Below are 13,266 nucleotides of genomic sequence, written 5' to 3' on the forward strand. Positions count from 1 at the left end.
TAGCGACAGAACCAATGCTGTGATGCCACGTGTGAGTTTCACACCGACAGCTGAGTTGCGACCTTTTAAAGACGTAGATAAAGCTGCTGAATGCTGACCATTCGTGATACTTCAACTGCAGCTTCTGCCATCTTGTGCGGCCGTTTCTGAACAAGCACCTTGCGCAACACTGCAGCAACAGAACCAATGTTGTAAACAACAGAAACAAGCATGCGTTTCACCTCGACATCTGAGTAGCAACATTTAGAAGCGCATACAGAGCTAAATAATGTTGCTGACCACCCATCATACTTCAAACGCAGATGCTGCCATCTTCTGGAGTTAATTAAAAAAAAACATCTGGGGGTTGCCTACAGCCACAGCTTTTAATGGCAATGTTTTTTGACCGAATTAGAGACCCCGGCGGTTATTTGCTTTCGTCGACACTTGCATCCTGCGACTGTGAGACTCTGTGGCTTTGATTGGAGCATTTATGGTAGTTGTTTTTGTACCCCGTACCACTGCTAATCATTTGTTTTGGGTTTATCTGCGCTTTAAAATGTAATAAGATCTTGTTATGGTGGTCTTCCTGCTGATTCAGTGTATCTCTTCAATCAATCAAGCGTCTCATTGAGCACTTTGCATCATTGATCTGATCACCCCCGGAGGAGGCTTCAATTTGTTTTATTCTTGCTGATGCCGAGACGGCAGCATCCCATAATAAGACTTGTAGGCGCATGGAAGCTCGCTGTGAACAACAGGAGCCTCCAGAGGTCCACTAAGGAGCCAAAGAAGGCAAAAAGGACAAATGTACCTTTTTGAGAGGCCGTGACTCGCAAGTCAAGTTTGCCACATGATTTATGAGTGTTGTTATTGTCGCCATAACGACCACTGCTTCCTTGATTAAACGTCTTTTTGATCCTCCCCGCAGCCCGAGGAGAAGTGGATGCGAGCTTTTCGCTTTCTCCAACAGAATGAAAGGTGTCGTGGTGACAGCAGCAACCTCTACCAAGACAATAGAGGACCTTTCTCTTGACCCAGATTAAATGCTGATGGCCCACCATCAGGACGCAATTATCCCTCAATCCCTTATTGAACTTTAGCAGGGAATTACGGATGGAAAATGGTCTCCAATAAATCAAATCTAAATTAACAGATTTTTAAAGCTTGGCCGTATGTTGTACTGTGGTAAGCTTCCAATTTAAATGAAATATATAAATGCTGGCGAGTGATTAGCTTCTGATGGAGTAATGACTTCGTTCCAAGGCAGAGAATTATCAAATGGAGCCGTGCTGGTGCACAAAACGCTGGAATGAGATTTGAATAAGTCTTACCCTGCCATCTAGTGGCGGCGGCCAGAACTGCAGAGGGGAAAAAGAAAACCTGCGTTCCTAAAAAGGTAATTAATAATTCTATTTAAAAAGGAAAACGAAATCAAATAATGAAAATAAATTTAGAATAAATTGAATAAACAATAAAAAAAAATAGAAATGAAAAAGTAACCACAAATAATCATACTAAAAAATAAAACATTGAAGCAAATGATTAAAAAATTTTTTTGAATAAATGAAATGAACAATAACAAATATAAATAAATAGGTCATTAAAAATAATTATATATTTTTAAAATGAGTAAATAAAAACTATAATCATTTAAAAAAAATAAATCAGTAAAAAAATGACACATAAAAATAAAATTATTTAGAAAAACATTAAATTAAAAGACTTCAAAATAAAATAAATGTATTCAAAATAATTCCAAAATAAAAACAACTTATAAAGCACAAATAGGTAAATATATTCCTTTTTATATATTTTGTAAGTTATACCTTGAAATAGATGTTTTGCAAACATTTCTGTTGCAATTTAGAGTTAAGCCTTGCAGAAAGGGGGGTTTTATAAACCGGTTAAAACGAATCACGTCGTTTTGTTATTAGAAGAGAGTGTCGTGTGTAAAAATGCTGACATCCAAATTTACTGTATGTACACAAAATCATTCGTAGCGAAGCAGCTGTTACACACCAAAGTGGGTGTGGCCTTAAAATGACACCGTCTGTCTGTGAAGCTCGTTGAGGATGACGTCACTGCTCGATCCATCGGACAAACCGCCGTCCACAAACACAGAGCCTGTGGAGACGACAAGAACAGAAAGAATCCAAAACGTTGTCTCTATATAGGATGTATATACTGCACATACTGCTGCTGTTGGTGCTGTTGCTGGCGACAGAGGAGCTTCGTGAAGACAGCTGTCGAGGGGCCGAGGCGGATGAGGTCGTTGCCGAAAAATTCCTGTTGTCCCGCGTGGCCGTCCGACTCCATTCTGCAACACTCTGCATTCATTTATTGTGCTCTTTACTCGTTAAATCGGCTTCATGCGTCAAATTACCAGAGTTTTCAGCCAATCGCAGGCGACCACAGCACAGGTAGGTTCTCCACTGCCTGCGCACGTTCTCCTTGCAGGCGCAGTGGAAGACGAAGACGAAGAAGCCTGCAGGAGGATTAAAAGTAGCTTTGTGCGGTTGACAAAGTCTCCGAACATATGGTGTGAGTGAAATGTGACCTTGTAGGGAGTTAAAGATGGTGAAGAGGTACACAAAGGGCAGGTAGAGCGGCCCCCAGGCGAACAGAGCAAAGCCCCAAGCCAGGCCCAGCAGCACCACCAGGCCGGCGATGCTCCGGAGGTCGGTGGCCAAGCCCCTGTGAGGGGACTGGTTGTGCGGGTTCTGTCTCTTGATGCGGGACAGCTGGACCATGACCACCACGAAGACCAGTAGGCACGACGCAAAGATGAGCAGGAAGTAGGCCACCACGGCCACATAGAAGGCCGTGTCATTACGTAGCCAACAGCTAAAAATACACAAACATAAGCTCCTTTCTCAAATACACTATGTGGACGAAGGAAAAAGCTAAATTTACACATGGAATACATTACCGTCATGCAAATATAGACACTGCTTTTAGTTGGAAGATCCTCTAGTATGCAAAAGTAACTTGATCTAAAAAAATACGTCCTTCAAGCTTGTTTACGAGCTCCAAACGTGAGAAAAATCTATCTTCTCTTTTTTAAATATATATATTAAAATAGAATACACAAATATGAAGAGATATATAAAGCATATAATAATATACAAGATATTAAAAGGTGTATACGAACACACACATGAAGTGTTACTTACAAGTCATCTGAGGTGCCATCCGTGTACCTTCCATATTTAACCAGACCATAATTGTCTTTGTCCACGGAGATCACCACAACCACCACCACAACAGGAGCACCTGCAAACATCAGGATGTTACGTTTTTTGCTTTTTTTTAAAGAACTAGACACATGGGTTTAAAAAAAATACCCCAGCCAATGAGCGAGAACTTGAGCATGTATCTGCTCAGGTACGGCGTGAACACCTGCACGATGCTCAGGTACATGTGCAGGGCCTCCAGCCCGGCCCAGGTGAAGGAGGTCAGCAGGAAGTAGTGCAGGAAGAAGGCGGTGCTGATGCAAAGGCCGCGAGCCGGGTAGAGCGCCAGCCAGCCGTCCAGTAGGTAGACCAGGTTGAGGAGGAGGAGGGAGAAGCAGAGCTGGACCAGGATCTTGGCCGGAATGTCCCGCAACAGCTTCCTGCACCAGAACAACAGCATTTAAATGAAAGGAGAACAGATCATAGTAACTTATGTGCTTTCTTAAAGTGTCGTACTCAAATGAAAGGTAAGTCAATAAGGTGGCAGCAACAAAAATAGCCGAAATGCCGCAGCCGATATATGTGATGAAGGTGAGGATTTGTGCCTGCTGGGGGTCTTTTATTCCTTCTCGGGAGAGATCCTGTATTAGGACAGAGAACAGTGGTGCTCAGTACAGCACAGACCTCCACCAAGGCCAAGTAATCAGCTTGGCAAATAAACAGACATGGAACACTGTTAAACATCAACAACAAATCCTGTGCATTTCTTCTTGATAAATACCAAACCCAATTCCATGATCTGCCGTATTCTTTCACATTCTATACTAAAAACCCATTAGGGGGCACCGTAATGCCTGAGAACACATGTACCATGCCCTGACCCTGACAACATTCCAGCATATTTTATTTTGTTTTGTTTTATTCCATTTCATCATATTTTATTGTAACTTGCAGGCATTGTTACTGTGATTACAGCATTTCAGTAAACACACTCCAAACCACTATTTAAATTCAATGAGCTACTGTAGTATTTCATATTCCACACTCCAAACCACGAGGAGGCACTCTATTGTCTGAAAGTCAATACAGTCAACAAGGTTTGTTTTTTTTTTATTTGGTAGTCTTTTTTTTTTCTTACTTCCGTGTAATTAGCATCTGTATGATACACTCCAAACCACTAAGGGGCGCTGCATTTGTATGTAAAAAAAGCTCCGTTAGCATAAACTGAAGCTTTGCAATTACAAGCTATTTTTGTTCTAGGTACTAGCGGTGTTAACCAGCTGAATATGACACGATAAGAAGGCTGACCAGCAGAATGGCGAAGGAGGTGAGGTGGTCGCAGGTGCAGGTTGTTCCCCAGGGAGTGGAGTTCACCACAAAGCAGCCGGCCGAGCTCCAACCTCCTGCACCGCCTAAAGAAATATAAAAATTATCAAAATTAATACGTGAAATCACGTGAAATGGACAATATACATGCTTACCATTCATAGTGAAGTTCCAAAATGCACAAACAGCCTTATAGTCCGCCTGAGACAAAGGAAAGAGGAAAACACAACAGTAAGTTTTGCTTCCATAAGATGGTCACGCTGAGGCACGCTTACATGTATAGGATGTAGGTTCCGAATGGTAAAGCTAATGTTCTCAGTCAGGTTGCTAATGGACAAATTGGCGACACTGGACGCCAGAACTGAACTGACCACAGTCTGGTTGTTCAATGTGTCATCCTGGAACAAATCAAGTCTGTAAGTTAGCGCTTTGAAGCAAGGAACCATATTTGGTAACTTCAGTAGGAGACTGTGGAAGCCATCAATGGAGGGAGCACCTGGAACAAGACGGGCTTGGTGTAGAAGGTGAACTGGACCCTTTTGAGCTGCCTCTGCTCTTCAGGACTCAAGCCCTCGGCGATGGAGGACGGCAGGTACACAGACCCCATGGTGGAGTCCTTCTTCCTGGATTCGGACCTGCTGAGACCGCTTAGCTGCAAAAACCAAACTAATGAGCACACAGGAAGTTTCATATGTTGTGTCTGTTGTATCTGCGCTACCTGAACATCGCCAGTGTTGTAGATGTTGATGGACATCTCTGGAAAGTTGCTTCCATCCACTTTTTGCACCGCTAGAACCAGCGAACCGGAAGAGAGGACCACAGCTACACCGCTTACCACCAGCTTGAGACCCAAGTCCTCCACCAGGCGAATGATCCTAAGGAGAAGATGTGGAGGAATGGACACGTATGAGATCCTAGGGACATTCATGCAGGGTATTCTTTTAAAAAAAAATGTTAGAATTGTCATCTCTGTTTTTTAAATGAGACAAAAAAAAGTGACACATTTTTTACTCAAGACCAAAAATGGCCCATTGAAAGTACGTCCAGTTTTTATAGAATCAATTGCACCTGTTGGAAGACGATGACAGGGCACGTGGGTCACTTTCCATCAGGTGGCTCACGATGCTGATGGCTTTCCTGCCCACCGCTTGGGAGACTGAGGCAGCATCCAGTAGTTTCTCCAGCTGCTCTACCACGTCTGCCACCTGCCGCATCCAGCACGTAATGATGGTAATCCGTCACATTAGGCCAACAGACTAAAGAATTATTCAAAGGCAGCCGTTACCTGCGAGGAGTTGAGCTTGGATGCATCTTGTGCTCTTTCCAGAAGTTTGTCCGCTTGCTCCTCCAGGTTCTTCTTCGTTCCAGAAGACAATGTGGAAGTCACTGCGGTGCCAAATTGATAGTTGTTGAACCCACCAAACAACTCATTGAGCATTTGTCTCATGATTACAAAATGTAGGGAGTCATTCACAGGTCCGGAATCAATTCTTACCAGGTGTTCTCAGGGTTATGGAGGTCGCCTCTGCACCTGTGCTGTTATCTTGGTCAGGAAATGTCTCGGTAGTCATCATCGGGGTACCTTCACGGGGCGTTAATTTGGAGTAATTGGTTGACTTGCTAACAAATATGGCGGACGTGCTGTCGTTGTTGTTGGCTGTCGTGTTGGTGTTAATGGTCGTGTGGTCGGTCAGCGGCGTGGCAGTGATGAGAGGAGTTGAAGGAACGGCCTTGTTGCCGAATGTCGTCGCCAGTGTTTGTGTTTTTTCAGGAAGGATTGAGTTCTGTTGTGGTTCTGGAGTGGCTACGCTTCCTAAGACTGTGTCACTGGTAGTAGAAGTGGAGATTGTTGCATTTTGTAATTGTGTTGTCACATTAGGGCTGCTGCTCTTTTCATTCCCAGTGGTGTTGGCTGCAGTCGGATGAAGCTCTGTTGTGGTGGCGGGAGCTTTGTTTGGAAGACGTGTAGTCACATCCGCTGAGGAAAGTGTAGTTACGTTGGTCCCTTGACCCCCAACTGCAGTCACATTGTAACTCTCTGGCGGGTTGTCAGTAGTTGTTTTAGTGTCAACCGCCGAGGACTGTGTTGTGTTTCGTTGACATGTTGTGCCGTCGGTGAAGGCAGCACGAGCTGTGGCGGCCATGTTGGCAAAGCCCTCGTCATGATCGGTGGCAGTAGTGGGCGTTGCTTCATTGATCGGAGCGGGTGAAACTGTTAGTGAAGGAGGGCAACTGTCGGCCAGGAGCAGCGCACGAGTTTGGTTAGTGGCGCTAGAAGACAAAACACACACAAAGGCCCCCAATTCTGTAATGGTAAGATTTTTTGTGGTAAGAACAGAATAAGATTTTCATTGCATGGTATTACTGCTGTTTTACCATGCACATGACAATAAAACTCTCTTGAATCTCTTGAATCTTGAATTTGAACAATGTTCTAACAGTAATATGTGTTCCTAGAGCCTGTTTATGAGAAAAATCTATCATCTCCCTCACTTGTTTGCTCCACTTTGATGAGAAAAGACTCTATAAAAAGACACTTTCGAAGTTCATGAAGGAAAAAGGTTTCCTCAGGCTTCGCTACACATCTTAAAACAATGTCCACGTCTCTGACAGCTATCAGTCAGCTGTAAGTTTGATCATTTATTTTTTATTTAGCAAATAGGTTAACCTAGCATGACACTGCTGTGAAAGTGTGATAGTAATGTTAGCGCTTCACCATCACATACAGTAGCTATGCTAGTGTTGCTAATGTTTGTGTCATCCTGTACCCCTCCTTAACGTTACGTTGTCGTACGTGATACTGTGTATGGTATCTATTGCATTGGACAAGAGTTACAGTGTATTTGTAAAAAGTGGGTACACACAAAGTACACAATATCACTTCTTGGAGACACACACTCTGTCAGAGACAAACACCGCTCATTAGCATTAAAGCTACAGACACACAAAATGGTGTGTTCCCAGTGGGGCTTATTTGAAGCACTTTTAAACTGTCTAAATTGTTGAAAAATACAATAATGTGGACTATGAATCTATTTGGTGATCCTTTGTGATCAAAGACAAGAAGTCACTGCATCTAAAGGGGAAATAACAGTGACTTTATAAAAAGGCGTGCTGTAGTCACCAGTGAAGCGGAGCGGCATCATGGCGGCATATGTCTGACATCAGCAGGTCATGAGCAGACCAGCTCAGGTTGGAAGCCAGCAGGTGATGAAGCGGCATGCCGGGAGAACCACACACCACTGGACATCATCAGTAAGAGCCGTCAATGGCGTCATGTGATAGGTTCTACACAGTATGCTCACGTACCCATGCGTGCCAGCGACGTTTGATTCGTGACGTCGCCGTAACTTCCAATCACCTCCTTCACGAGTGGCCCGAGCGAGCAGCCGTCGACCGGACCGGACACTTCTACTATGACCATGCAGCTGTTCAACCTGCAACCCGACCACAACACCTTTTAACTTTATTTGATAACACACACACACACACACACACACACACACACACACACGATACCTGTCATGAGTGCCGTCACATTCCAGGTGGACACCCTGCAAAGGGGAATTTGACTCATTTAATTTGGAATTTAATTGAAGGATCAAGATAAGAATTTTTTTCATTACCTGGAAGTACTTGAGGATATTTGGGTAGTCTTTACACCTGCAAATAAACAAGTCAAATTGTGTTACCACCCTAAATCCTCCATATTCAGACATCGCTGTTGTTTAAGTATGGAGCAAGGTCCCGTGCCTTCAGTCATTTATAAGTCAATTACATTTTTTAATTTTACAATTTGAAAGTTGCGAAACTTACCCTGACATGGGGCTACACGGAAGCCTTGACAACTGTGAAAAAAAAAAAAAAAAGATTTTTAAAAAGCCAATAAAACATGTACAAAGTATATATATATAGAGAGATAAATTATATTTTCAAGTCTGAAAATTCACCCCCCAGACCAGCAGGTAGTGGTAGAGATGAACTACAGAACAATTGTAATAATAATAATATAATAACAACAATTAACTTCCACTTACCAAACTTTGTAGTGCGTCCACATTAACGGCAGCACTGTTGATATTAAAGCCCAAAGCAAAGAACTGACCTGAAGGGGAGAAATAATAAAAGAATAAACACTTCCATTTATTTAGGAGAATGAATTGTACAATCATCTTGGAACGTACTTGTCGTGTTGCAGAAAGCAGTGCAGTCGCAGAGGCGGGACCCTAAAAGGTGTATCAAAATGTAAAAAACATGGTATTTAAGCAATACATTTATTACTATGGTTGTACTTTTCCTAATTACCGGTAAGTGAATTCTCACCTGATGTAATTTGGTCATAAAATGGGGAAGATTTTGTAGGAGGAGCTTGAGTGCTGCTTGACACCTGATTGGTCGGGCTGGGGTTAGCAGGCAGGGCTAACGTTACTGTTGGAACTTCAGTGGTTGTTGTTGTTGTCGCTGAGATTGGGCGGAGCGGCGTTGTTGTGAGTGTGGTTTGGGCAGCAGGCGAGGGAGGCCTTGTAGGAGGAGTCTGGGTGCTGCTTGACACCTGATTGGTCGGGCTGGGGTTAGAAGGCGGATCTGACGTGCTAGTTAAGACTTCTGCACCTGTTGTCACTAAGGCTGGGTGGGGCATTGTTGTGGGTGGGGTATGGTCAGCAGTTGGGGGAGACCATGGAGGAGGAGTCTGGGTGCTGTTTGACACGTGATTGGCCGAGCTGGGGTTAGAAGGCGGGTCTAACGTGCTACTTAAGACTTCTGCACCTGTTGTCGCCAAGACTGGGCGGGGCATTGTTGTGGGTGGGGTATGACCAGCAGTTGGGGGAGACCATGGAGGAGGAGTCTGGGTGCTGTTTGACACGTGATTGGCCGAGCTGGGGTTAGAAGGCGGGTCTAACGTGCTACTTAAGACTTCTGCACCTGTGGTCACCAAAACTGGGCGGGGCATTGTTGTGGGTGGGGTATGATCAGCAGTTGGGGGAGACCATGGAGGAGGAGCCGGGGTGCTGCTGAACACCTGGCTGGTCGGGGTGAGGTTAGAAGGCGTGGCTAACGTGCTAGTTAGGATTTCTACATTTGTTGTTACCATGAGTGGGCGGGGCGTTGTTGTGGCTGTAGTTTGAGCGGCAGGAAGGAGAGACCTTGTAGGAGGAGCTAGGGTGCTGATTGACAACTGAAGGGCCAGGCTGGAGCTAGAGGGCGGGGCTAATGTGCTAGATGGGACTGCTGCATTTGTCACCACCACATGCGGACCAGGCGTTGTGGGTGGAGTCATAGGTAAGGTTTTAGCTACATGGCCACGAGGGGTCGCTACTACTGACGGAGGCTCACTTTGCCAGAGGCTACCCACTGTAGATGTTGAAACTGAAAAAAGTAATAAACAATGAATTAATAATGTAGCAAGCTTAGTGTGATAAAAATGTTATTAGTCCACTTACAAGGTGGAGGAGAAAAAGAGCCTCCAAATCCAGGTGTTTGTGCTAAAATCATAAATGCAAGGGTTATGATTGAATTGTACTTGCATGTATTTAATTAGCAGTACTGATACGTCACCACAAGGGAGGTTGTCATCCCTCTGCCGGGCCCGGGGACTGGTCACGCCCCAGAAGCGGGCGTCCCAGCCGATCACGGCACCATCCTCGCAGAAGCCGCGGTGAGCCAGGTCGGCCCACATGCGGAACATGTAGACCTCCACCCGGCCCAGTGCCACCGCGGCCCCAGGCGGTAATTGTCGGGGACGGCAGCCCAGCCACAAGGAGCCCGATGGAGGGATAGCCTGGGCGATGACGGTACGCTCTGCCACCAGTCGGCCATCAAGCTGAAGGACAATTTTGGACAATCAGTTGTAAAGAAAAAACATTAAACTAAATAAAGCTTTCAAAAGTGAGCATTATTGAGATTTGTAAAAAGGCTTTGCTACACATCTTAAAATAAAGCAGCATGTTGAGAATCATTCTGTCATTAATTGGCCACTAATGTATTCTTACCTCCAGGCTGAAGGAGTTCCCAGGGACGTTCCTCCTCAAGCACACCCTGTGCCAGCGATCCAGGGTGAGACTGATGGGGAAGCGATGTCTCACCCCAAGCAGCCACCCGTACAGGGCCCCCATGTCTCCCTCTAGGCCCAGCTCGGGCTTTGGCGCATGGGCCGAGCTGTAGGAGAAGGCCACCCACGCACCAGGGTCCACCATGCGCACGTCCACGCACACGGTCATGTGGAAAAGCAAGGGCATGGCCGTCCTGTCCTGCAGGGTCCAGTGGTCCTTGCAGCCGTTCAGAACTGCCTTGGTGTCCCCCAGGAAGTAGCCTTTAAACAAGGACAGGGAAGAGTTGTTACTTTAAGTCCTGATGCTTACCTGATTTCTCAAACTCTGGTGTGAGTGCCACTGGTGGTACGTGGGTTCTATCTTGTGATATCATCATTTGTTTTTGCAGTTAAAAATAAAATGACCAAATATTGGAAATGTTTGCAAATATATTTGAAAAATACTTGCAAAACCAATTATTAGACAGCACTGATTTAGTTAGTTTACATTTTTCTCTTAAAAATGTATAACAAAAAATGTTTTAATTTTATGACTGTATGGTTGTATCTAATTATAATAATTAGCATATTATTGTAAATATAACATGATAAATTATCATTATATGGCATATAAGTTTACTTGAACAACTGATTTAGTTTAAAGGTTTATCCTAAATATGTATGACAAATGTACAACAAAAATGTTTTGATATTCTTATTCTATTTCTTATATTATAATGTACAATATTATTATAATGTACAATGTTAATATTGGTATTATATTCTAAAATTTATAAGCAACTATATTTGTTATAAAATTATACTATATTCTGAAAGTGCAAACATAATCATAATAATATAACAATAATTATAAATTATGATTTATATTGGAAATGTGTACAATTTAGTTGTAAATAAAACCTAATTATTTAATAATTATTATTGTTATTGTTATATTATGATAATAAATTGCAAGTTGGTGAAAATAAATTCCAATAATAATTTCAAATATATTACCCATTTGTAAATGTACAAAGTACCTGAAACTGGAGAGGCTCCCAGGAGACAAACCCAGAGAAATGGAAGAAAAATGCACATCCTCCTGGAGACAAAAGCATCGGGATAAATCCAGCAGGACATCTTGGCTAATCGTATGTATTTTGCAGTCCCCTGTGCAACAAACATGGTCCATAAAAGCCTGCTTGGATGGGTATGGTGCGGAAGAACAAGCATTTTGGGTGTGGACAAAAAGTTGCCAACAGACATGCTCCAAAAGTCCTAATTACGTCTTCACTGACTTCCCTAAACACTCATCAATCATTTGTTGCAACTTCCTCTTCCCTCTTTATTGTGCGGTGTGCAGACGTGATGTCAACATGCGTCTTCTCACCCAGAGCAGGTAAACAAGCTTGCAAGGGAAACGTTTTGTGTAGCGTGGGGGGCCGCAGGGCAGGGTTGTTCCCTTCCAGCACATCCATACTTCCATTTACTATCAGGGTTTTTGTTACATGCTTCATTGTGTGCTGCAGCATGGACGCAGATATCACATGTCTCCCGGGCTCATATTTACAGGATGCTACTAGATATTTCTTACAAATGTGCAATGTATTTACCTTATTTACATGCTCGGTCAAGCAACAAGTCACACTGCATTCAATGTGTAAGGAATAGAACAGCCGTGTTAAAAAGGGCCTACCTGATTCTCTTGGAGTCCATGTGTCCTAAGTTGGACGGCTTGTCTCACACTGTCTCACACAAGTTATTGCCATTGCTTCTAGTCTTCTTCTGTGGTGTGCCCCTCATGCACAAGCCTCTTAAATGAAACGACGGAGACGCCCATAATGCAGACACACACCCACATAGAGGGAAGACACTGTCCATCCCTCCACCCGTTCATCTGTGCAAGCAAACGCTTCTACTCCTGAACCGCTGCAAACAAAAGGGTGAAAATTTGCCAAAACATGCGCCCCTGCTGTGTTTTCTGTGCTTATTATTTTTCTGACAAATACACCACATGGTGGTGCGGTTATTAAACCCTATGACTTGAAATTTCTCATACAGATCAATGCGTGCTACAAGACAACACTCTAACTTTAGAGCTTTTATACGAATCACCACAAAATTTGGTACATACCTTCAGCGGTGAGAGAAGCACAAGCGTGTCAAGTAAGAGCAACATTGGTTGAAAAACATGGCCGCCATCAAAAGAAATGTCTTTGCAGGGGCACCTAATTGGCCGTAAATCATTGAGAATTTGTCATGTTGATTGATGGACTTTGAGGGTATTTGTATTACATGTACAGTATGAACAAGCATTCTGACCACAACCCATTGGGGGCGCCATGAGTGTCCATCCCTCCCACCACAACCACAGTCATCCATGTAATTTCTCAGTGTGACTGCAGGGCAACAGCTGCTGTTACAGGATGCACCAGCAGACACTTCCTGGACAAGGTATTAGCATTTATTTGATGCATGTGTGTGTGTGTGTGTGTGTAGAAGTAAAAAAAAAATGTCCCCAGGTAAAGTATTTGGAATATGTGTTTGGCTCTACAGTACTGTGAAATGGATTGTAGTTAAAAAAACAACAAACACACAACAGGTGTGGCTGTGGATACGAGGAATGGTACCTTACGTCAGGATGGAAAATGAATCAGACGTCAGCCTCCTCTTTGCAGTGCCCTGACTCAACACAAGGAGGCAGTGAAGACCATAGCAGGTCGGGAAGGCTCAAGTGTCAAGTATTAGTTCATTGCC

The 13,266-nt window shown here is 43.8% G+C and overlaps 1 protein-coding gene across 5 annotated transcripts; it reads right to left on the bottom strand.

Annotated features, from left to right (window-relative positions):
• Positions 1–1,597: 1,597 nt before the first annotated feature.
• Positions 1,598–12,289, bottom strand: LOC129174167 (adhesion G-protein coupled receptor G2-like). 5 transcript variants are annotated; one of them, XM_054765848.1, is made up of 27 exons: positions 12,206–12,289; positions 11,550–11,611; positions 10,472–10,791; positions 10,038–10,302; positions 9,923–9,964; positions 8,805–9,848; positions 8,666–8,707; positions 8,519–8,586; positions 8,298–8,329; positions 8,108–8,144; positions 8,001–8,035; positions 7,791–7,918; positions 7,606–7,723; positions 5,977–6,752; positions 5,767–5,867; positions 5,550–5,686; positions 5,200–5,356; positions 4,978–5,133; positions 4,757–4,879; positions 4,637–4,682; positions 4,464–4,567; positions 3,672–3,796; positions 3,327–3,595; positions 3,156–3,255; positions 2,366–2,826; positions 2,177–2,299; positions 1,598–2,106 (listed from the first exon to the last, which is right to left on the bottom strand). In XM_054765848.1, exons 1-27 carry the CDS (start codon positions 12,223–12,225, stop codon positions 2,018–2,020), a joined length of 4,980 nt encoding a protein of 1,659 aa, XP_054621823.1. In that variant the 5' UTR covers positions 12,226–12,289; the 3' UTR covers positions 1,598–2,017. The 5 variants fall into 5 exon arrangements, with proteins under 5 accessions (XP_054621823.1, XP_054621821.1, XP_054621820.1 ...); XM_054765846.1 differs by lacking the exon at positions 12,206–12,289 and having other exon boundaries at positions 2,366–2,467; positions 2,540–2,723; positions 11,550–11,879; XM_054765845.1 differs by lacking the exon at positions 12,206–12,289 and having other exon boundaries at positions 2,366–2,467; positions 2,540–2,826; positions 11,550–11,879.
• Between the last annotated feature and the right edge of the window lie 977 nt (positions 12,290–13,266).

Source organism: Dunckerocampus dactyliophorus, chromosome 21 (genome assembly GCF_027744805.1).
Source record: "Dunckerocampus dactyliophorus isolate RoL2022-P2 chromosome 21, RoL_Ddac_1.1, whole genome shotgun sequence".
Classification (NCBI taxonomy): domain Eukaryota; kingdom Metazoa; phylum Chordata; class Actinopteri; order Syngnathiformes; family Syngnathidae; genus Dunckerocampus; species Dunckerocampus dactyliophorus.